Here is a 24,749-nt window from a genome sequence, read left to right as displayed (position 1 = left end):
TTAATATATTGAACACCATTATAAATGCTGGAGGCAAAGCGGGGTTTGGGGTGGAGGCTGACAGCTTGCGACCCCCCATGTAATAACCTTGCAACCCCCTGAGGGGTCCTGACCCCCAGTTTGAGAACCCCGGCCTAATCCCATCTTCCAAATTGTGAATCACAACTCCTGATTGGGAACCTTTTTCTATGGTGAGGGTGTATTGTGGGGGTGGGGGGATGGAGCTCCCCTCCCCTCTCCTCTCCTCCGCAAGAGGTATTTGTACAGATGTTTCTAAACCTGTTTATTTTCTATGCACTTCTTTTATTTAAGGTGCCAAGTCGCCCTCCCCTCCTCCTCACCCCTCCCTGTTGGTCTAATTGTAAATAAAAGGCCACACATTGCTTTCGGGTATGTTAAAGCATGGATTGCTGGGAGGTGTACTCTCACTGTGTTGCTCCTTTCTAGCAGAGAAATGAGTCACTGCAGACTGCACTTTGGCCTTCCCTGGCCTTTGTGACTCACTCACTGAATTTGAAATTACTTATTACATTTGACTTTCCCTGGCAGAGATCTCTTCTGCCCTCTCTAATATCCTGGGACCCACCGGATTCTCCCTGCACTGCATGCATCCAGGCTGTGATGCCATGTGATGACATCATGAATGCCGTCACACTGATACAGCATCACCCTCCACCCATGTCATGACACCCTGGCACCAGCCTAGCTGCACAGAGCCCTGCCCCCTGCAAAGTCTTGCACCACCAGGCCACGCCCACTGCCTCCTGGGCATGAAAAGCAGGGCACTCCTCCTCCTCGCTGCTGGGCGTCTCGTTGATTGGATTGACACTCTACTCCCAGAGAAGACTCTATGGTCCGCAACTCGTTGGTTGAGGGTGGGGGACGCTCTAGTGAAAGGCGTCTCCTGGGTGGCCAGCTCGGGAGCGACACTCTGCAGCCCGGAGGCGACTCCATGGTGCTGAGCGGAGTGCTCGCGGCGGCGGCAGGGCGGGGCGGGTGGACGCTCTGGCCCGGATTCGGCGGTGGAGGAGCCGGGGGAGGGCCGCTCTGGCCGGCGGACTCGCTGGTGTGGAGTCCCGGAAGCTGCGCTCTCCCAGACGGGGCAGGGGCAGGGGCCGCGGAGAATGGCGGAGAGTCCGGCAGCGGAGGAGGCGGCCGCGGCGGCGGTGCTGGCGGCCGCCACGAGCGGCGGGGGCCCGGCGGGGCCCGGGGGCGGCGGAGCGGGCAGCCCCGGCGTGTTCATCCCGGCCGAGCTGTGGGCGGCGGCCGGGTTCGGGGCGCCCCCCGCGGGGGCCGGAGCCCCCCCCGGGAGCGGCGGGGCCCCCCTCGCCGGGCTGCCCGCGGCTGCCGCCGCCGCCGCGGCCGGGGCCGCGCTGCTCACTCACTCCGCCTTCTGGGACCCCACGGTGAGCGGCGACTGGGACAGCGAGAGGCCGAGCCCGGCCTGCCTGCTGCGGATCAAACGGTGAGCGAGCCGGCCTGGCCCGGCCGCCTCCGGCCGGCCTGCTGCGGATCGAGCCGGGGACCCCCGCCCCGGGGGGGTGTGTGGTGGGGGGGGGATCTGTAACTACAAACCCCGTCTCCCGTGGGCCCCTCCCCCAGGATAGCGCGCGCCCCAAACCCGCCCCCCCCCTCTCCCCGGTTCTGCCTGATCCGGGCCAGCCGGTGCTGGGGCATCCCCCGTGGGGCTCCAGCGTCTTTCCCTGGGAGCTCCGGGCCCAGCCAGTACCCCGCCTGCCTGCTCGGGACCCGGCGACCCCCTTCCCCAGTGCCGCAGTCCTTTCTCTTCCTGCCTTCCTGCCGCTTCCTGTAGCCAGGGGCTTCCCAGGCGAAATCACCGCTGAGTGAATGCCCTGTCATGGTGACCGCTCCTTGCTCTGTTCTGGATTTCTCTCCCGGCCCCTCCCCCGAAAAGAGCCGGTTGTCCGTGCTTGGGGCCTTCCCCCTCCCTCTAAAAGGAGTACGAATCTTTCCCCGTCCCATCTTGATCTCTTCCAGCGTCTTGCCCTTTGAGCCTAGGGTTTTGGGACTGGCATTACCAACACCCACTGTCCCATCTGCCCGTGGGCCATAACCACTTGGGTAGCCTCTACCCCATGGATGTCATCAGCATCTGTGCTAGGGACAGGACGAACTCTTCCATGTTGTTCTCTGTGGCCTGAGGCCACCTATGGAGACACCTATATATCCTAGGGAAGTGGATGCATTTCTTTATGCACTGGCACTTACAGCTTTCCACAAGGGAATGTGAGACCCCCACACACGGGGGGAGGGAGAGCTCAGTGGTTTGAGCATTACTAAACCCAGGGTTGTGAGTTCAATCCTTGAGGGGGGCATTTAGGGATGGGGGGCAAAAATTGGGGATTGGCCCTGCTTTGAGCAGGGGCTTGGACTAGATGATCACCTGAGGCCCCTTCCAACCCTGATAGTCTATGATTCACTCATCACCCCTTTGATCTTGTCCCCAGAGGTATCTGCAGCTCTCTAGGTTTTAGTAGGCTTCCCCAGGGTTAGGAGAACGTTCTGTGCATCAAAATGCTTTAGATTCCCTCTGGCTTTGTTGACACAGTCTAGTTTCAGCTCACTGCTGCTGCTCGAGACCCAGCGTGCTAATGCCGCATTGTATTTATAAAGCGCTTTTCATCCAGACAGATCCCACAGTGATTTGCAGGGTGTATAAATGTAAGATCATGTATCCACGTCTCGGGTGGAATGTGATAGCTGTTCTCCACGTGCAGCAATGCGGTACAGCACAGGAGATGAAGCATCCCATGTCCACATGAAACGTCCTGGGAAATATACTAGACAGAATCAATTATCCACCACTGAAATTTGGCAATTCATATGGGTCAGCAGCTTCTTGCTAAAACTGCCGTAGTCTATTTCGGTGATCACGTTTATCATTTTAAAGGGGGGATTAACAGAAACTTCCTCCCTCTGTCCCCACCTGGTTAAACCATTCGTGCTGCTACCAGTGGCTAAGAAAATGTATGAGTTGTTGAGTTGAGTTGTATGAAGTCATATTTTGCCCCATCCATGCAAGGATCTCAAAGCCCATACATTGAATTCAGCCTCACAACTGCATTTTTGCAGGTGCATACAAGAGAGGCAAAGTGACTTCCCCGAGGTTAACAATGAAGTTGTGTCAGAGACAAGAGTAGCGTTCTGATTGCCTGATTCTGTCCTGTGCATTCAATATAAGATGATACCTCACCTGACCAAAACTGCCTCTACTTAATCTTAAAATTTAATCTGTTGTGCCAGCTGTCTGCCAATGAGTGATCTGAAACCAAGTATCTCTGTGCATCTGCAAATTAGTAGTCTTGTATTAGATCAGTAGGGCAATAGGTTTCTTTTTTGTGTTCCTAGATTGAATTTTATAAGGTGTTACTGGCCCACCCATAATCCTATTCTTTCATTTGCCTGAGTGGTGCTAACTGAACAATTCAGCTATTTCCTGTCTAACTGCAGTATTAGAGGCTGCCTGTAAAAGGATTGCTCACATTAGGTCTGGCATGTTGATAAACTTTAAAACAATATGTTGTTGTATTGTTATAAATATTGGCCTTATTTCAATAGATTCTTCCTCTTCCCTCCTCACAAACATTACTGCTTGCCAAATGATTGCATATCCTTGTTCTACTGCTGGTTACAAAACTCCTAGAACTTCACCATAAGATGGTACAAACTATGCTTCCAGTCCAAATGGATGAAAGCACTAACTTGATAAGAAGTTGAGGTTCTCCTGTCACTTCAGAAGTTTCATCTGCTTAGTCATACTGCTGAAACTTTAGCTCAGCTCAGTTTTCTTTACGAACAGGAAGACTTTTTTTAAAATCCTTTTGTGGCTGTGTGCAACTCACCTCAACACAGGGAGCAGCACTCTCGCTGTTAGAGGTAGAATGCTGCTGTATGTCCCCCAACTCGCAATGAGTCATATCTGATGCCATGTCTCTTGTTATGTATTTTGAGAGTGTGTGCACTCCTTCTCTCCTACAGCTCTTCTTCTGGATAAGCAGGAACAGCTTAGCCAGAAAACAATGAAGCAGCAACAAAATAAAAAAACAAGTGCTTTCAGTAACAGGTTTATTTTGTCTCTCTCACACACTCTCTCATACTCTGTTCTGTTCCTTGAATTGGTCTGGACCCCGAGGGAGATAATGGCTAATTCCTGTTTTCTTTGTTCAGGGATATCATGTCCATTTATAAGGAACCACCCCCTGGAATGTTTGTTGTGCCTGATCCCCATGATATGACTAAGGTAAGTGAATATCCAGAACTGATCCAACTTTCTCCTTCTGTGTGTCTTCTTTTGCTGGCTACTTTAAGAGTTAATCCATATAAGGCTTGTCCATACCATTTTGGGGAGAGGGGTAGGGAAGAGTCCCATAGATCATCCTCAAAAGGTTGTAAAAGAATAAAGCAGCTTAAATTTTCTTGGGGACAGTGAGACGGGGCTGTGTTTTAAAACTGGAGGGGGGCTTTCAAGGACGCTGACTTTGTGAAGTGATAAACTGTGGCTCTGCAGATCAATCCAGTAGATCCGCCATGGCCATATGACTCGGTAAAGCACCTGTCCTGCTGGTTTCATGCTGCCAATGCTTGAAAACGATCAGTGGGAATGTTGAGGAACAGCTGACTCCGCTGTGAGCACCACTGGGCTATGGGAAGCTTCCATCAGAGACTGGGGGTGGTAAATGTGGTAGTCAGGAGGCATCTGTGCATTGGGTGCAGAAACTTCAGATTAGGCCATGATTCAGACCCAAGCTTATGCAGAGAGGTGTAACTTGCACTCCCTGTGCTAGCCTGCATCCTTGTGCCCCAGTGGAGGTGTTCTTGGGAGATGCCTGTCCATGCACTTTCTGCTAAGTGTCACACTGCAGTCAGGATACCCTAGGAAGCTTGCAGACGCTGGCTGCTGAAAGGATGCATTTGATGCAGTGCATCTCCCAGCCTCCATGCCATATCAAGTCTTTGGGCTGCACTGGTTTCCTGTGAGGCTAGTGGTGGAGGAGAAGTTGCCTCCTCTCTTCCTGTTGCTGCAAGCTTTTCCCACCTCTCCAACAATCTTTCCACTTCCAGGTACCACCAGCACTAACCCTTGGCTGAAGTGAGGCCTTTGGGTTTTAAAATACTGCAAGGGAATAATAGTTCTTGGAGAGAATTCCTATATACAAGAATACTCCATATTCTGAGTGTATACTCAGTATTTTAATCATAACTTTGGTCCAACTTGATGCTGGAAGCTGAAAATACACACCCATTTTCCAACAATGCATTAGATCATTGACCATGTCTTAGTCTTGGCCTCTTCTTGCAAATCACGAGGAGTTAAGAAGCATTTAAAATTGATCAAGTGAGCACATTTGAAATAGCACAGAAGGAAATAATCTTGCTCAGGTAGTAATTTCACCTGCATGTGATCAGGATCTTCAGAGGTAACTTTACAGTGAGGAGAGAATGCTCCTAACCATAGGTCCTGGCTGAGGAAGGTTAGTGATCCGTTTAAGTACAAATCAGTGCAGTATCTTCAAACTAAGAAAAATCCTCTTGCTGGTGGAAATTCAGAAGTTGGAAAATAAAGGTTGGGGATGGAAATAGGTAGTGAATATTTTTTCTTGTTAGTTGTGTGTTTTGTTTTTAAATCTTTCAACTTTTGAAATGTCGAGCTCTTCCGATGAAGTACTGTTTACTCTGCATTTGGCTGCGCAGACATGGAGCGGATGCATGTGCAAGTGTGTGAGGCATGTAAATACGGCTACGGGGGCATGCATTGCGCACAGGTGTGGCAGAGAAATGTATAAGTGAGTCTGGCAGGGAGGGGAAAGAGTGGACTGTGTATGATGTGCTTGTGGGAGAGGCCTGGTCGTGAGCTCTGTATCGCGATTTCTTGCACTTGTTTGGTTTTGTTGAAAATTTCACAGTGCTGCGCAATTTTGAAGTGGTGCGCAAGATGGGCTTTTGTTTTACAGATTCATGCATTGATCACAGGCCCATTTGACACGCCTTATGAAGGGGGTTTCTTCTTGTTCCTGTTTCGCTGTCCTCCAGATTATCCCATCCACCCACCAAGGGTCAAACTGATGACAACAGGGAATAACACAGTGAGGTTTAACCCCAACTTCTACCGCAATGGGAAAGTCTGCCTGAGTATTCTAGGGTAAGAGAAGATTTCAGCTGTTTCAGGGGGAAGCCAGGAGTTTGCTGTAGGCAGTTCTCTGCTGTATGTGACCCTCTTTGCATATTTAGGTCCTGATCCTGCAGTGACATCTGCCTGCACAGACTCTCTATGGAGTTGCTTGCACGATGGAGGCCTTAAAGCTGCCAGAATTTAGCAAAAATGCGAGTCTGACTTTCTTTGAACCTACAAAAGCCAGGACTGAAATTCTGTTCTCTCACTCCATTGTGCCTAAGTAGCACAGCACTCCTCCCATCTCCCCCATAGAGTTTTGGCCTGAACTTTGCATTTCTTCTGCTTTTGCGGTTTGAAGGCCGACCCTGATTGTTGTTTGAATGTAGGGGGGGTTTTTTTGGTGGTTTTAATTTCCCGTGTGTGTGTGTGTGGTTTTTAAAAAAGAAATTAAAAAAAAAAAAGAGAGCCACTAAGCTCTGGAAAGCTGTTTAACTGCTTCTCTGCTTCCGCTTGTGCTTGGTGCAAAACCATGAGTAGGATAATTATTTTAAGTCCCCACTAGAGCACTGCCTATTCAAACAGCGGTTTTACAAACTTTGGCTCCAATTCTGCAGATGCTTAATTTTAAGCATGGGAGCAGTCCCATTAGCTTCAATTGGACTACTGTGCTTAAAGAACATGCATGGATGGTCCCAATCCTGCAAACACATCATCCCTTCCCTGACACGTTAACAATGCCAAGGCAGGATCTTGAGTGCCACTGGGCACAGTGCAGCTCAGCGTGAAGCTAGTGCAAGTGGCAGAGGCTTGTCGTCTCACAGTGTTGGGTCCTAAATTAGAGCAAACACAGAACAATGGTTTAAGGAAGGAAGACTATTCATTGATGTGATGGGAGGGGGTTTGAAACGGGAGGCACTGAGTTGGGCAGACCACCTCAAGCTCTTGGGACGTGCATCAAACTGAAAGGCGCAGGGGAGGTGGAGGGAAAAGGAGCAGCAAAATGAAAGGGTTTAGAAAGAGTGTCATGTGCCAGGTGCATCCCTCTTTTGAAATGCTGCCATTCCAGGGGGGGAAAGGATCTGTAGCAAAGGGCGGCCAATGCAGAGTTTGTTGTTTTTTCTAGAAATGTCCCTCTGCATAAAGGTGTGCGCACCCCTGCATGTGGCATAGGGACCAGTAGATCTTTGTTACTATAGGAGGCAGTGTTGCCTAATGCATAAGACGACTGGACTAGGATTCAGACCTGAATTCTAATCCTGCTTCTGCCACTGATCTCCCGGATGACCTTGGGCAAGTCACTGCACCTCAGTTTTCCCCAACTATAAAATGAGGATAATGATACTGACCTCTGCTGTAAAGTGCTTTGAGATGGAAAGTGCTATATAAGAACTAGGTATTATTATTCGAGCAGAACATTTTTCAATATTAACCCTGATGTTGGGCAGTTTCCCCAGGCGTGCTACTCTTTTCCGTCTGCCAGGCACTTCAATGCTGGCAGTAAAGTGAAATTTACAAAAATCTTACTTATCCAGATTAGTGTTCCAACTGGGTGAAAAGAAACACTAACTTCAACCATAAAAGCTTCTGAACACTGCAGATCATTGGGGGCTCCCTGTTTTTCTTGTCCACTTCCCCTTCTGGGTAGTCCCCTCTAGCTTTTTCTGATTTCCTAAACTGGGGTTTGTTGATCTTTGAGAATGGTAACAGTGAAAGGGGAGGTCACTGAGTCCTATTCTAGGTCTTGTGTTTAAATACGTTCCTGTGTTTATGATGTTTCAGCACTTGGACTGGTCCTGCTTGGAGCCCAGCACAGAGTATCTCTTCAGTCCTCATTTCCATACAGTCACTGATGACTGAGAACCCCTATCACAACGAACCTGGCTTTGAGCAGGTAATACTTCTGATTGAGCATGGTTTACTCCAGTTCTGGAATGACTTGACTCCCGTGTCGTTGTCGTCACACACTCACACACACGCTCTCCAACTGTGTCTCTCTGCAAAAGGGAATTCAATCAGTCATCCTGAGGCTATTCAAGTCTTTGGTGTTCATCTCTCCAGATACCAGCGATGGGTGTCCTGCAAACACCTCTGGAAAGGAGAGCTATTTTTAGCTGAAGGGAGTGTTGTCTAGTAGTAAGAGAACTGGGAGATTCCTGCTTTCTGTTTCATTCTTTGTTGCGGAGTTGCTGTGACCTTGAGTAAGTCTGTTAACTGCGCCAAGCCCCAGTTTACCCCACATAATACTATCTGACTTGCAGAAGAGCTCAAATACTTGTAATTCCTTTTGAGATTTTTATGGTGGAATATCCTGTCGGTATTAATGGTCACCTGGTTTATACAGACAGCATGGGTTTAGAAAGTGTTTAACCTTCCTGCCACAGATCCCATTTTAATTTACATTATAAGAAAGGTAGTGGAATTAACTGGAAACAGACAGAAAACTGATTATATCTGCAGCGGCTTTTTCTTGTTCTGCCAATCTGTGCTGAAAGTAAATGGCTTCCCTGGGATGTATTGTGTCCTACGTGACCCAAACTGCTCAGGTTATCCTGGTCTACGGTCCCTAAGAGAGAAGGAGAGAGAGACTATTGTGCTGGCTTGAGTTGATCCATCTCCTCAGCTACCCGAATCCTGGGATCTGGGAACATGTGGAATCTCTTACCAGCTTTTCAGGATAAACTAGATCACTGTACTTTGAGCAGGCAGATCTGAGGAGAGTTCGCTGCAGAGTGTGAAATCCTTATGGCCCGAAGGGAAGGGATAATACCTGTTTACCACACGGACTCAGTGCAGCAATTTCCATTTACAGGAGAGGCACCCTGGGGATAGTAAGAACTATAACGAGTGCATTCGGCATGAGACTATCCGAGTAGCCGTGTGCGACATGCTGGAAGGAAAGTGTCCCTGTCCTGAGCCTTTACGGTAGGTAATGGGGATAGAGGAGTGAATGCACAAACATGGCCCCATCTCGTTCTGAACAGTCAGGGTCTGCTTTAACTGGGCGCTTCTGTATGCTTCATGTTCGCTTGCTAAGTCGCTGTGAGGGGCTGGATCTCTGTCGAAGGGGCAGCGTCCTATGTTGAACAGGGTGCCAGGAACTCTTATCTTGGTGTTTCCGAATTCCTGAGTTCCAGTCCTAGCTGTGTCACGGTGGGCACTTCTAAACCCTCTGTTCCCATTCCCATATTGTAAAGGGGGATGACGTGTCTCTGTCTTGCTTGCACGGGTGGATGGCTAATTGTTCCTGATGTGTACTGAGTATAATATTTATACAGCACCTGCACTTGTTCCCTGCCCTGCTTTGTCTCACGATACATCCAATTGCTATATGACGACCACCTCCTCCTGCATACTCTTGTTCCTGGTGTGGTGTAATTCAGCAGGGCAGTGACACAAGTTAATGCAAACCCCGTGTGTCTGAGGTTCTGCTGAGCAGCGGGATGATTGCCTCAGTTGCCAGGGCAGATTTTTTGAATGCTTGGATCGTCCACGTACATTTTTAAGGCATACACAGAGTGTTGTGGATTAGATGAATGACACGTTTGCTTAACTGAATGGTTTCAGAGTAGCAGACCTGTTAGTCTGTATTCGCAAAAAGAAACGGGGTACTTGTGGCACCTTAGAGACTAACCAATTTATTTGAGCATAAGCTTCTGATGAAGTGAGCTGTAGCTCACGAAAGTTTATGCTCAGATAAATTGGTTAGTCTCTAAGGTGCCACAAGTCCTCCTTTTCTTTTAACTGAATGGAGTCTCACGTGGCCATGAGGTGTTGAGACCATCGCTTAAATGCTCGCTCCGCCTGCATTGACCATGTGCTCTTTTGTGGCATTCCAGGGGTGTTATGGAGAAGTCTTTCATGGAATACTTTGACTTCTACGAGGGTGCATGCAAAGAGAGGCTTCACCTCCAAGGACAGACAATGCAGGTAAGCTGCTGGCAACCCTCCTTTCCATGCTACGACTTAATTAGAAGGGTGCAGTTTAATGACCTGTTAGCTGGCACATCAACACTTCCATTTCTTACAATCTATGTGGTGAAAAGTGTTGTCTGCTTGCTGAGATTATTTTTATCTTGGCTACCTCCTTCAGCCACAGTAGCCATCAGCTTGCCTCTTGACGTGGCTAATTTAGGAGGGAGGAGAATGGGAGCTCCTTATTTGGAGGGAATTTAAGAAATTCTACCCTTCATGTGCTTTGATTTCACATCAGCCATGAAATAAGGCTATGAGAAATTCCTATTATGTACTGTTTTTCCTCTAACACAAAATGTCTGCTTAATTCTCTGTCTGTTGGTGCCAATTGTACTTCATTTGAAAGTTTTCTGTGAAAGGCAGAATTTGGGGGGGTGGATACACAAGCTTAAATGTGCTTGTATTTCCTCTTCATGTGGATCAGGGCCCTACAAGTAGTGTTGGATGCGGCCCACATAACATATTGTGGGCTACATATGTGGCCCACAACGGTAAATAGGTTGAGGACCACTGGTCTATCCTCTGACTCATGCTAAGAGAATAGGAAACTACCGCTGCTTGGACAGTAGTGTGATTCCAGTAGGGCAGTTCCTATGTCCCGGTCAAAGGTTTAGCTAGCTGGTGGTTTTTCTGCTGGCTCTGGCTATGCATCGCTGGAGTTCTAGGATTTCCTCTAGTCTCTTCTTAAGGGCCTCATCACTGTGTTACTCATTATGCAATACAATCCTGAGAAGTGGTGGGTGAGGCTTCTTCCTGCTCTCCAATCCTGAGAACAAGCTCTTGCAATTTTTTATCTGCACTAGCCTACGTGTGGAATCAAAGGTGCTTTGCTGAGGCCTGGTCCCTTGAGGTGCCGAGTGCCTTCAATTTCCATTGATTTCGCGGACCCAGTACAAGCCACTGAGCTTTTCCTAGCACTGCTCCTGAGCCACTCATCAAAAAAAACCTGCTTTTTCTTACTGCTGATTGCTAAGATATTTCAGTATGAATAGAAGCTGCTTCTGCTCTAATCACCCATGTCCTGACTGTCCCATTAAAAGATATCACCATTGATGAAAGAGAGAGGTGATTAATTTACAACCGAATATCTACCCATGCCCTTCATTGTCAACAAACAGCCCTGTAATCCATAAAATGAGAGCACCCGCAACGCATGACAAAAGCAGACCGCCTGTGTTTGGACTGAATAGTGCCACCAGGCAACACTGTCTGACTCACATCAGCTGGAATCTTTAGTACAGTGACTAGAGAGGGTTATGACTTGAAGAGTTATTTGGGAATAGCACCGATCACATTCTACGGTCATAACTGCTGCAGCTGCAGGGAGCCGTAGTCCTGGACCAGAACCCCATTGTGCTAGGCGCTGTACAAACACAGTGCTGGTCTTACTGCTGTGTTCCTGTCCCCAACCGTTGTAAATTGTAGCATAGACCCACTTCATTAGATGAACCACAGATAAAAGAAAGAATGGTGTGAAAATGAAGCCATTCCAAAACGTTGAGGTCAGTGTCGTCGTCAGCAGCTTTCCCATGTGAGCGTAGTGTTTGGGAAAGAAGCTGGCTTTTTGGTTGTTGGAGTCTAAAGTCCTCCTATTTATCCCAGAGCAGGTACAGCATGGGCAGTGCAAGCTTCCTCCCAATTGCTCTGCAAGTGTGGTCCCATCAGGGTGTGAGGGTAGAAGCTAAATCTCTCTTGCCTGTTTGCCACTGCCCAACTGCGAGTGACTGTAGGCAAGTGTGGTCACTTGTGTGCCTCAGTTACACTATCTGTAAAATGGGGGTGATACTTGCCTTTCTTTATAAAGCCTCTATAGCACTACACGAGGTGTTAGTTACTAAGTCCTTAGTCTTTCCTACTGAGACTGTCCCTCTCTCCTGCCTGAGACCAATCCATCAGTTCTTTGAAACTCTGGTTCAAATCCAGCCAGTGTCCACTCAAACCATCTGGCTGCGGAAGGTAAACTGAGTTCCCTCAAGTTTATTTTGCTTGGTTTTTTTTCAGAGTGCGTTTAAAAGAGCCAAGGTCCCCTATGCTCTGCATTGACACTGACGAACCCCTAACGTGCTTGGCAAAAAGAGGTTTAACCAGTGTCTTTGGCCAAAATGTCTCTCCTTGCCCTGCAGTTATCTGCTCAGTTGCTGTTGCCTGCCCTTGTGGTGGGTGTGTTTCATAGATGCCACGTAGAGTGTGATGTACTTTAGCACCATATAAGTGTGTGTCTAAATCTTGTGTTCCTTCCTCCTCCCCACCCCCAGGATCCTTTTGGTGAGAAACGAGGCCACTTTGACTATCAGTCCCTATTAATCCGTTTGCAAGGAATTCGGCTGAAGGTGCAAGAGAAACACCAGCAGGAGAATGTAGAAATAGACTCTGACAGCAGCTCCTCGGAGACGGAGACAGACACTCAAGGGAGCTCCAAGGCTTAGAGGTCTCTCTCTATGTGAGAAACCCAATTGTGGGGATGGTTCTGTCTTCGAACTCTAGAATTACCCCTGACAGACTTGAGAACCAAGCCAAACCCAGAGTGGCTAGAGCTGGAAGAGGTCTTCTGTCTCCTTTAATGCTCTGGTGGATACTGAACAAGAGGACTTCATGGTAGACAAAGCCAAGCTTGTGATAGGCTACTCTAAAAGGTACTTCCTATGCTAGAAAGCTGGAGCATGTGGCATCAGGTTATTTTGGAAACACCTACACTGGGTGGCTTTTTTTTCTTTATTGGATTAAAACAATGAGATGTAGAATGCAAGTCCGTTTTACAGCTTTTCTGTTCTTAAATACCCAGTATGTGCCCTTCCCTCTGGCCATGCTGAACTCCCAAGGACCAGAGCTGTAGGAGCACTTGGCTGGAGTCCATGATACTAAGGGGCCCACTTGCTGCTTGCCTAGGGTTAACTTCTGTCTGGGGAGAGGTGGGGCACAGGTGCTCTGCATAAGCCCATCTATCTGCTGGTATCTCTTCTAGACAGACCAAAGATAAACAGGGTGGACTCCTAGCTTTCTTTCTGAAAGCTTCATCCAGTCCCTGGGTTGCTTTTGCTGACTGGACTTTAGGTGGAAGAGGGAAAAGGGGAGGGGAAGGGGGGAGGAATGGATGCAAGCTGTAAAAGCTTATAAATCAAGAGCAGATGCTTTTACCCTGGAAACATTGGAGAGAAAATCACTGGGGTTTTTTTTAAAAAAAAAAACTCCCTCCCTCCCTCAATCTAATTTTGTTGTATTTGTTGTTTTGTTTTTTTTTAATCTTTGGCTCTTCTAAATGGAAGTGCTGTTTCCTTGACTGCTGTTTGCTTTCAGCCCCTGAAGTCAGTGTTGTGTTTGTTTGTTTTTGTTCTTCTGCTAATATTTTGATCCATGACAAATAAAATGCTAGGATAAGGGACATTTATAAGCAGGGAGCCATCTTCATGGAGCGAATGTCAATAGCAGCAGAACATTCCCTTGCCAAACTTGGCTAGTGGTAAAACTAGTTCTTAAAGCTTTGATAGTTCTAACAGCAGTGTCTCATTTTGAGCAATTCATACCTCTTGGGCAGGTGTCTGCTGGCTGTGTGTGCCATTACATCAAGGATGTATTTAAAGTAAGGGACATGGAGATGAAACACACCCAGGTCAAGCAGGCAGATAAATAGGCCTGATTGAGTTTACCACCACCAAACTGGGTGGTAAAATGTTTCCCAGATGAAGGGCTTAATCTTGTTTTACAAGAGCACTGATTTAAAAGTTGAGCACATACTATGGTGCACCAAACCACCCCCTCCCCCCAAAAAAAATTCCTTTGCTATAATCCTCTTATTCTTATTGTGGCATGGAAAGAAGCTCCAGGTCAGGTAACTTTGTTCTAAAGAAATTGTCTTTTTTGTAGATCAAACTGCTGTTTTCAAATGTCCCATGGGTTGGTGAATTATTTTCAATACAGATTGTTTCTGTAGAATATCAACTATTGTAAATTTCATCCTGCTACTTAAGGAGCTTTGAGAAGTTGAAAGATTCCTGAATTCAAGCTGCCATTTAACAACTCAACCTTTCTATTGAACAAAATCTCACCTTGGGTCTGTCATTGGTGTGGTTTAGAATGGAACCCTATCTTCTCTGAAGGGAAACTTACATAGGACACACCAGCTGGAAGTAAATAAAGCAGTTTACTCCTTGATATAAGGTTTCATGGAGGCATATTGGTATGAGAAGTCTGAGCTGTGCTACTGTGATGCCTGTTTAATCCCCTTGTAAATTTCACTGGTTTCATAAATCAATAGTATCTCCACTTTAAAATGGGTTAGAGCTGGGCCTCTAATGCCTTCATAAGGCAGATCTGGTTCAGAAATATGTATGTGGTGCATGTGGCATTACCATCCACACACAAAATGCCTTACTGTGGACACCATTCACCTAAGCATGTGGCTGTGAACGTATTAGTTTTATAGCGTTGTTACCTGTCCTGCTGTTTCTGAATGTTTCCATTTCAAAGTGACAATCCTCAATGACTGCTCTAGGCAGACATGGTTTAGTGACAGAATTTTAGACCTAATGATTTGAAAATATATGCACAAGAGTCACTATAAAACACCTTGTTTATATATAATTGTACATAAGATTTTTTTGTGCAATAAAGTTTGTTTTGGCAGAATCTAGACTATTTATTTTTTCATGGGGAAGGGACTTGAGTTTACAGTAGTTTCCTAAAACACTTCACCAGAGCAGGGATGCTGCTGGGGACAGTTAGTTTCTACAGCTGATAAGCTCAGAGTGGAAATTTACCCTTTAAGGAGGTAGAATCACTTTTGCATCTCTCCTATGTTCTAGTTTAGAACAGTAGACCTCTGGATCACACAGATGGTAAAGGTAGTTTGGTTGGTACAATTTGAAGTTAGTTAAGCATATATAATTTTGATCAATTGGGTAACCTGGGGATTTTTTTTTAAACAACTTTATTTAAAGTTAAATGTCCTCCTTCAGGTAATACAACAGCAAAGGGGGAATATGTACAGGTGCACACAGCTCAGTGGTTCCTCTTAACAGTCAGGGTAGTGCTTCCTTTGCTTCCTCTGGAGTGATTTCCTGAGAGTAAAGTTCTGTAAAGAGAGCAGGCAGCCAGTACTGAGATTCCCCTGGAGCTTGTGTGTCAAGCCAGGCCATGCCTTCCTTCAGCAGGTGTTCCTGTCAAAATAGACCAAGGGCTCAAAAGCTGAATGGAGAAAACAAGGAAGCAGGGCATACAAGTACACAAGAACCACTTCTGCATTCCAGCTCTGCTACAGGCAGGAGAAGGAAGAGCCCCATGACTCAGGTTAGCACTAGACAGGGCTTCCTTCGCCCCACTCTAGCTGCAGGTAGTTCAGACATCTGTATGATCACCCCCTCCATTACTGGAAGTGTTCTCACCTGCTACAAATATATTTAAAGGCAAGTGGCTATACTGACTTCACTACAGCTATCTCCATCTGTCCCTGCAGTAAGTGAAGATTTTATGTTCAAAAAGTATTCGAGAACCATGGATACAAAGCCAGAGCTGGTGAGTAAATTTTACAGAATTAAGGAAGGTGCAGCCCAGATCCCAAGGCAAGAAATGAAGTATGTACATAGTTCATAGCAGCACCAGTGAAAGGTATGGACCTGCCCTAGATCCTGTCTACATTAAGTCTTACGGGGTAAAGAACTCATTTCCTTTCTCCCTGGTTTGGTCCTGCAGACTAGATGGTAGGACACAGTAAAACCAGTTTAATCCCATTACGGTGGCGCTGGTAGTGTAAATGCAACCCTAACCCTACAACAGCATGTAATCCAAACCAGCATACCACACAAGGTCCACGTACATACCAGCACATGCTTGGCACGTTCCATCTCCCACTTTAAACTGGACTTGATCTCGCTGACAGTTACATACCCCTTTTTCTGAAATAAGAAAAAAAGTGTTTTTAGTAAGACAATGATTTCAGTGCACAGTTAAAGCTCTTACCTATCTGCTAATGAGCTGGACTTAATATCAGAGTCCATGTTTTGGTAAGTCTACTTGCCTACATGTTCATATCTTTACAAGCTGAGACCCTAGGTTCTCACTCGTATTAGAATTTAAACTCTTCATACCATCTATTCCTTATCTACGGAGCCTGCCCAAGTGAATCAAGGGTACCCTGGGACCCCTTAGGGGTAGCTTATACAAAAGAATCTCTTGCCACAGTACCTCAGCCAGCTGCAAAACCACTGTGTGATCCATGTTCAGTTCAGCTGGTACAGACTGGATCAGATATGTTCCTCCAACAGGAATAATCCCAAAGCCACTGCCCAGAACCTTCAGCTTCTTGATAGCTCGGATGAGATCGTCCCTGAAGAGGCGGTGGGAGTGAACATAAGACTTTGAAAGAAAAGCTTTTGCTCTTCACTTGAGCCAGACCCTAAGTGATGTAAATAAGGGACAACAGCTGTACAAGTGGCAAAGTTAAGGTCTGAAAGGCAGAGGCCAACCATGCACGTTAAGTGGCTACAGTTATTTCTTCTCATGCTAAGCACCTCTGAAAAGTTATCTGCTATCTGTTTAATTTTTCATTCATACTTACCAAGAGGCAACAGCAACCAAAAAAAGATTGCCTGCCTTGCTTCCATTTAAGGTGTGCTCTGATTCCAACAGGATCATGAGATGGTCACTTAAACTGTTTGAGTGAACTCATCCTACAAGTCCTGTGAACGCCAACACTAAGTTGCCAAAATAAAATATTCAAAAGACAATCTCAGGCCCAAAATTCAGATCCTGTAAGACAACCTTTTGTAAACCCTATCAACAGAAAGGTCTCCAAGCAGAAGAAAGTTGAAATAATGAAAGTTCAGTAGAAATTGTTATTTGTTCAAGTAATACTCTCTAGCAGGTGGACGGGTACATAGTAACACCTTGCTAATGCAAGAAAAAAAAGTGAAACTCAGTCTACTTTCACTGTTCAAGTGAATCTGTGGCAAAAGTATGAATTTAATTTTCATAAGACATTACACTTAACATACTAAATACAGATTTCCCTATCGTAGCAGTCCTTTTAAGTAACACTCAATGTACAGGCAATGTAAAGTCAAAAATAAGATTTCTTTTTAAAAATTAGTCTGTCAACTCTCCTCTATGCAAGTAGACTGATTACATTGCAATACAGATTGAGTTGTTTCACTTGCAAGACTTTAGTGTAATTTGTCTTAATATATGATTTGCAACTGTTACCACACATTCTGATTATTAACTGAGTATCTAAGCTATCACAGCAATATTTTGTATACTGTAATCTTGAGAGGAGCTCCTCCAGCAGGCATATAAATTTATAATAGGGCATTGCTTGCAACCTTAATTATGGACTCACTACTGATAGCTTCATAATTATGAAGCTATCTGGGGTCATATTAGCAGCAGAACCACCTTCAGGTGCCTGCCTAGATTAACTGTCACTTTTTATTCATGCTGTTTTCAGGCTCCCCTGGGTTACAACACAGCTCAAGCAGCTACTCACTGGCTGACATCCTGGGCAAACTTCCCTCTTCCCTTTAGCACTTGCTGATGAAGTTCCTCCAGGGTTATGAGACCTAGAGAGAACAAATGAGGGAGGTGATGTTAATACAGAGAAAAAGTTCCTTTTCACATTTGCCATTATCTTACATGTTCCTTTCATTTATGTAGTCACTTTAATGTGTTTTTCACTGTATTCGATTTCACAGCTTTAGGTAGGATATTAAAGGTCTAAACATTTTTATTCCCAAATTGAGAGTACTGTGGAGTTGGTTGCTGTTTTCTCCCATTAATGGATCAGGCACATTTAATTAAAAATGGATTGCAAGGTCCTTGGGGGCAGGGACTGTCTTTTTGTTCTGTGTTTGTCCAACACCTACCACCATGAAGTTCTGGTCCAAAACTGGGGCTGCGATTCAAACTAACAGCAGATGTCACACACACGACATTACCTTACAATAAATGCTTGCATAATAAGTTGCTTACTCTAGATGTCGGAAGTATTTCTAAATCAGGCCCTTACTTATCACTTTTACTTTGCAGGATATGAGGCCAGTTCTTTAAAATAAGAGTTTGGTCAAGTTCTTTCTTTAGCAATAGTGGGCCAGAAATTCATTTTTCTTTCTCTCTCTATGTATAGTTGGAAAAAAAAATCAGATCAATTACTAATCCCCCAATTCTTGCTGTGAACCGGACGTACTGCTACAGGCTCACCAAGCATATTCTATGGCAGTGTTAAGCGACATCTTTGCTGCTAAAAAAGGTGTGGGAAGTTTACATTGTAATAACACACGTTCGCTATTTCACTATAAAATCCTATTGGTGACTGCCCGTAGGTAGCTTTTACTGCATTGTAGCTAGGCGACGTCAACGCTATCCCCTCTCACCCACAATTCAGCTCACCTAGCTACAGCGCGGTGAAAAAGCCACAGAGCCTTGCCTCCAATGGATTTTCACAAAAGCTGCGTGCGTGAGCTACCTCATTGTAAAAACCATGCTACCCTTTTTTACTGGAGCGGAGCCGGAGCCAAAGCCAAAACTGTTTTCTCGGCACTTTCTGAAACCCACTCAAGTACACCACATACTGAGCGTCTTACCAAGCGCGGCTCGGTTTCCAGAAGCACCTTGTAACATACAGCCGGCGGAAGAAAGTATTTGCTCCTGTGCTCAAGAGGCAAACGTGTAGAGTCCTCACCTCCATTTCTGTGTTTCAGAGCCAGACAAACTTCAACAATCTGAACACCCAGCTCATAGTAGAAATCTCCAACTCCCAGCATCTCTGACCAGAATCCTTTACCAGCTGCAAAGGAAGGGGGAAGAAAAATCAAATTAAGCATCACTGCTATTCTTCTTCCTTAACAGCCTAATCCTGCAAGCACTTTGGCCCAGATCCTCCAAGGTATTTAGGCTCCTAAATACCTTGACGGCTCTGAGCCTTACTGATGGTAGTAGGGCTATTCTCAGTCACAAGCACCGTCCCCTGTAGGGTTTGCAGGATTGGGCCCTGCGAAAAGGTGATACAGCAGCCCAGAAGGAGTTATGGGAGCTCTGCCTATCGCAGGCTCGGCAAGATGTATAAGGATTGTCCTCTTTTCTTCTGGCTGACAGACTAGAGACTGTCACGCTTGTCAACTGAGTTACTTTATTTTCGGTTGTTCATGTGTTTTTTTGTTCAAACAATAAAACATGTCCTAAAGCAATGGTTCTCAAACTTTTGTACTGGTAACCCCTTTCATATAGCAAGCCTCTGAGTGCTTAAATATATTAAAAAGTGTTTTTTAATTTATAACACCATTATAAATCCTGGAGGCAAAGCAGGGTTTGGGGTAGAGGCTGACAGCTCACAACCCCCCATGTCAAAACTTCGTGACCCCCAGTAGGGTCCTGACCCCAGTTTGAGAACCCCTGTCTTAAAGGAAAGACCTTACGCCTGGTGCTTGCTTCCCTTCCCAGGCTGGCAAAACAGCCCATCAGTTTTCAGACCCTAAGAACCAAATCCCATCATCTTTACTCACAGCTCCTATCAACTTCAATGAGAGATTTTACTGAGAAAAGACAATACAAATTGTCTCCAAACTCAATCATGACATTCAGTCTTAAACCTCTCCTGCATATATTCCTTACATGCCAATGGATCCACTCCGATGGTTGCACACATGTCCTGGAACTGGACCCGAAACTGGGGATTTTTACGAATCTCTTGCTTGTGTTTGCTGGCAAACTCTTCTAAGTTGGTCTTAAACATGTCCAGTTGCTTAGACATCTGTAAGTGACGGGTAAAGAGAGGAAAGCATCTATGACTGAACGCTTGCTTTATAACATTACATAAAAAAGCATGGCATGGCACTGACGTACAAAACATGACAAGGTCCCTGGCTAACCACCACAGACACAAGAACAGCCAGACTGGGTCCGACCAATGGTCCATCTAGCCCAGTATCCTGTCTTCCATCAAAGGCCAGTGCCAGGTGCTTCAGAGGAAATGAACAGAATGGGAATAATGAAGTGACGCATCTCCTGTCAGCTTCTGGCAGTCAAGAGGTTTAGGAACACCCAGAGCATAGAGTCTTAATTCTTTTTTGAATCCAGTTTATATTTTTGACCTTCACAACTTTTAAGGTCAGGCTTGACAAAGCCCTGGCTGGGATGATTTAACTGGGAATTGGTCCTGCTTTGAGCAGGGGGTTGGACTAGATGACCTTCTGGGGTCCCTTCCAACCCTGATATTCTATGATTCTATGAACATCCCCCAGTTCCACAGGCTGATAGTGCATTGTGTGAAGTGCTTCCTTGTGTTGGTTTTAAACCATCTGCCTATTAATTTAATTGGGAGACTCCTGGTTCTTGTGTTATGTGAAGGGATAACTAACACTTCCCTATTCCCTTTCTACAGCCCAGTCATGATTTTATAGACCTCTATCGTATTCCCCCTTAGTCATCTCTTTTCTAAGATGAACAGTCCCAATGTTTTTAATGTCTCGTATGGAAGCTGTTCCATATCCCATATCATTTCTGTTGCCTTTCTCTATACTTTTTCCAATTTAATATATCTTTTTGAGATGGGATAAACAGAACTGCGTGCTGTTTTCAAGGTGTTGATATACCATGGATTTATATAGTGGCATTTGATATTTTCTGCCTTATCTGTCCCTTTCCTAACATTTAATTTTTATTTATTTTTTTTTTACTGTAACTGCACATTTGAGCAAATATCTTCAGAGAACTATCCACAATGACTCCAAGATCTCTTTCCTGAGTGGTAACAGCTAATTTAGACCCCAATATTTTGTATGTATAGTTGAGATGTTTTCCAATGTGCATTACTTTGCATTTATCAATATTGAATTTCACCTGTCATTTTGTTGCCCAGTCAGACAGTTTTGTGAGATCCCTTTGTAACTCTTTGCAGTCAGCTTTGGATATAACTATTTGAGTAATTCTGTATTGCCTGCAAACTTTGCTATCTCACTGTTTACTCCTTTTTCCAGATCACTTATGAATATGTTGAACAGCCTTGGTCCAAGTACAGATCCTTAGGGGACTCCCACTATTTACCACTCCACTGTGAAAACTGATAATTTATTCCTACCCTTTGTTTCCTATGTTTTTACCAGTTACTGATCCAGGAGAGGACCTTCCCTCTTATCCCAGGACTCCTTACTTTGCTTAAGAGCCTTTGGTGAGAGACTTCAAAGGCTTTCTAAAAGTCCAAGAACACTATATCCACTGGAATATCCTTGTCCACAGGCTTGACGATACCCTTAAAGAATTCTAACAGATTGGCGAGGCGTGATTGCAAAAGCCACATTGATTCTTCCCGAACATATTGTGTTCATCTATATGTCTGATAATTCTGTTCTTTACTACAGTTTCAAACAATTTTCCTGGTAGTAAAGTTAGGTTTACTGGACTGTAAACTCCAGGATCGCCTCTGGAGCCGTTTAAAAAACAACAAGACAATTGACCATAGGGATCTTAGATGGACTATATAACAGAAGACACGTAATGAGAAGTCAGAATCCTTTTGTGTGTTTAAATATATATTTAAACAAGCAGGCATAAATAATGGAGTAGACCATACTAGGGCAGGGATGGCCTGGCATTTACCAGAGGCAGTTTTCAGAGGTAAAATCATATTTTATTTTATTTATTTTTTTTTTACTGTCCCCGAAAAAACTAGTTAGTCCCAGTTTAAGGCATTTTCTATTTTAGAAACTTTTTCATTAACGTAGGCCATATTACACTTAGATTTCATTACATATTCAAATTGTGGTTATATAAGACAGTAGATGCGTGGACTAATTTAAGGTTGCACAAATAAGAAGTTAAACTGCAGTGGGTGTAATAATAATAATATAGGTAATTGAAATACTGAACATCAGAACGTCTGTGTACATTTTGGTTCAGTGTTTTCCTCAAGGAAGCTATATATGTAATGACTCATTTCAGTATTACTGAAACAAAAGTCAAAGACAATCGATTATATGAAAACGCCAATAGTGCAGAGTTCTAGGCTTGAGGCATTAACCAATGTGACAAACTTCCTCCTCTACCTTGGTGGGTTTTGCGCTTATCGGCGGATTTGCTCGCCTTGGAACTTCACGGCAGCCCTCAGTTTGGCCGTTTTCATGAACCCACAGTCCAGGTCAACTCCTCCTGTGTCTGACCAGGAGTTGGGAGGTTTGGGGGGAACCCAGGCCTGCCCTCTACTCCAGGTTCCAGCCCAGGGCCCTGTGGATTGCAGCTGTCTAGAGTGCCTCCTGGAACAGCTGTGCGACAGCTACAACTCCCTGGGCTACTTCCCCAAGGCCTCCTCCCAACCCCTTCTTTATCCTCACCATAGGACCTCCTCCTGGTGTCTGATAATGCTTGTACTCCTCAGTCCTCCAACAGTCCACATTCTCACTCTCAGCTCCTAGCACCTCTTGCTCCCAGCTCCTTGCACCACAAACTGAAGTGAGCTCCTTTTAAAACCCAGATGCCCTGATTAGCCTGCCTTAATTGATTCTAGCAGTTTTTTTGATTGACTGCAGGTGTTCTAATCATCTTGTCTGTCTTAATTGTCTCCAGAAGGTTCCTGATTGTTCTGGAATCTTCCCTGTTATCTTACCCATGGAAAAGGAACCTACTTAACCTGGGGCTAATACATCTGCTTTTTTTTTTTTTTTTTGCGCTTCAAAAAAAAAAAAACTACTCTCCTGTAGCCATCCGGCCCGACCCTGTCACAGCAAGCAGAAGCATGCAGATTTGCTGCCTACTAGTTCAGGTCCATTTGGTCATGCAGTGTTCTGTAATGGACCAACTCTGATGTAGTGAATCGACTGAGCATTTGAATGGATGTATCCAAAGTTTGAAAAGGTTCATTCTGGGCTTGCTGAACTTGCTGGACACTGAGACAATTCCCCACTTCCCAGTTTAAAGTGGGATTAAGCTGGTATTTACTTGCATCCTGCCCTAAACTAGTTTTCCCCAGGAAATTACCAACCTTGCAGGGGAGGCAAGATAAGGGGTGGAAAGCCAGCTGAAGAGACTGTTGGCAGGTGTTTTTTGGGGTGGAGGCAGAGATATGGAAGGCCTACCTGGTGCACACAGAAGAGGAAGGCTGTTCTAAGCATAGTTCTTGTTGCGAAGAAGGGCCCTAAAATGTAAGTGGGAGGAAACTTCACAGTCACCCATGACTTCCAGATTTCCAGCCTAAAAGCAGGTAAAACTAACAGGTGCAGTACTCTTGTTTTTTGCCAACATCACCGCATCAAGCCACAATAATATACAGGTGGACAGCTTCAGTTCCTGAGCATGTTGCAAAACCTCACATTCCTTCCAACTTTCAAGTCCACCGCATACCAGCAATGGTCCCTTCACACTCAACTTGGAGCCAGCATCTCACCTGTGCCAGTTGGTCTTCAGCCAGCACTGTCCCTCGCTCCTTGTATTTGGCCTAGGAGATAAAAAAATCCCCCTAATCATTTTATTTAAGTTTTTCAGAGGTCACACATGGGCTGAGACCACTTCTCCTCTGCAGGATCCCCCACCAGTGCCACCACCATTTCTGCAGTATGTCTGCATTTTAAACAAGAAAACCCATCACAGACTTGCTCCCCACCCACCAACCCTTTATCCTCAAGAGAGAGGATCAGCTACTCCTGGGTTTGGGTGACAGGGGTGTCCTACAGCCAGTTGCTTTGAAGAAAAGAAGCAGTCGTTTCGAAGTTGCTGGGGGAGGAGGGAGGACTTTAAGTTGTCAAAAGGGGTACTCAGACCCAGCTGAATTTAGGGCAGGGGGGTACAGGCTCTCTGCACCCTGAGAAGATGGAGAATTCAGACCCCACTTACTCGAGGGGAAAAGGGCGCCCCCTCGGACGAGGGAAGGGGGGGGGACCCGGCGCCCCCTCGGACGAGGGAAGGGGGGGGGGACCCGGCGCCCCCTCGGACGAGGGAAGGGGGGGGGGACCCGGCGCCCCCTCGGACGAGGGAAGGGGGGGGGGACCCGGCGCCTACAAGGTCCGGGGCGAGGCAGCTGCGGGGATCCGGGTGCAGGGGCGGACTTGGCGCCCCTCTCTCTGGAGCAGCGGGCGGATCGCAGCCTCTGCGGGATGGCGGAGGAAGGCGACTCAACCCCCGCCGGGCCCGGGAAACGAGAGGGTGTGGGGGGGCTCCGGAGCGACGCGCCCCCAGATCTGGGGCGACCCCCAGGATCCCCAGAGAAGGGAGGGAGGGAGGGGGTCTCGGCCCTCCGGGGTCGGGGGGGAGGGAGGGGTCTCGGCGCTCACCTCCGCCAGCTTCCTCTTGGCGATGGCGCCCGCCCCCACCCCGCGCCGGTGCATCCCGGCGACGGGGAACCGCCCGGCTCCCGGGACGCGCTCGAGCGTCCGCCGAACCGGAAATGCCTCGCGGCAACGTCATCGCCCTGCGACAGGAAGTGGCTTCCTCCCTCCCGTCCTAAGGGGGTGGGGCTAACTCCCACTCCCCGCCAATGCGCCTGCGCCTTCTCGCTGTGGGGGTTGATTCCCCTCCCCCCCGAGATTCTAGGGGTGGGGCTAATTCCCCTACTACCGAAAATCCCGGGGGGTAATACGCCCTTGTACCCCAAATCCGGGGGGGGCTCATACCAATTTGTACCCCCAAATCCTGGGGGAGGGGCTCATACCAATTTGTACCCCCACAAATATAG

General features: G+C 46.3%; 2 protein-coding genes across 2 annotated transcripts; one reads left to right on the top strand and one right to left on the bottom strand.

The window, feature by feature from the left end:
• The first annotated feature begins 993 nt into the window (after positions 1–993).
• Positions 994–14,728, top strand: UBE2Z (ubiquitin conjugating enzyme E2 Z). The gene is made up of 7 exons (XM_084615979.1): positions 994–1,465; positions 4,189–4,261; positions 5,973–6,160; positions 7,913–8,024; positions 8,943–9,055; positions 9,970–10,060; positions 12,361–14,728. The coding sequence occupies exons 1-7, from the start codon at positions 1,125–1,127 to the stop codon at positions 12,529–12,531; spliced, it is 1,089 nt and encodes a 362-aa protein (XP_084472105.1). The 5' UTR covers positions 994–1,124; the 3' UTR covers positions 12,532–14,728.
• Positions 14,729–15,017: 289 nt separating this feature from the next.
• On the bottom strand, positions 15,018–24,474 carry SNF8 (SNF8 subunit of ESCRT-II). The gene is made up of 8 exons (XM_084615978.1): positions 24,349–24,474; positions 23,466–23,516; positions 19,703–19,841; positions 18,774–18,878; positions 17,583–17,655; positions 16,283–16,424; positions 15,919–15,993; positions 15,018–15,258 (listed from the first exon to the last, which is right to left on the bottom strand). The coding sequence occupies exons 1-8, from the start codon at positions 24,400–24,402 to the stop codon at positions 15,121–15,123; spliced, it is 777 nt and encodes a 258-aa protein (XP_084472104.1). The 5' UTR covers positions 24,403–24,474; the 3' UTR covers positions 15,018–15,120.
• Positions 24,475–24,749: the final 275 nt, after the last annotated feature.

The sequence above is a fragment of the Lepidochelys olivacea genome (genome assembly GCF_965140295.1).
Source record: "Lepidochelys olivacea isolate rLepOli2 genome assembly, chromosome: 27".
Classification (NCBI taxonomy): Eukaryota; Metazoa; Chordata; order Testudines; family Cheloniidae; genus Lepidochelys; species Lepidochelys olivacea.
This window is presented reverse-complemented; position numbering and strand designations above follow the sequence as displayed.

Bases quoted from the DNA above. Each gene is read 5' to 3' on its own strand.
- UBE2Z (XM_084615979.1), top strand. From the start codon at position 1,125: ATGGCGGAGAGTCCGGCAGCGGAGGAGGCGGCCGCGGCGGCGGTGCTG. The intron at 6,161-7,912 runs GTAAGAGAAGAT...ATGATGTTTCAG, and splicing joins GTCTGCCTGAGTATTCTAGG to CACTTGGACTGGTCCTGCTT. The intron at 10,061-12,360 runs GTAAGCTGCTGG...CCCCACCCCCAG, and splicing joins TCCAAGGACAGACAATGCAG to GATCCTTTTGGTGAGAAACG.
- SNF8 (XM_084615978.1), bottom strand. From the start codon at position 24,402: ATGCACCGGCGCGGGGTGGGGGCGGGCGCCATCGCCAAGAGGAAGCTG. The intron at 23,517-24,348 runs GTGAGCGCCGAG...TTTATCTCCTAG, and splicing joins CCAAGAGGAAGCTGGCGGAG to GCCAAATACAAGGAGCGAGG. The intron at 18,879-19,702 runs GTAAGGAATATA...CTTCCTTTGCAG, and splicing joins CGGAGTGGATCCATTGGCAT to CTGGTAAAGGATTCTGGTCA.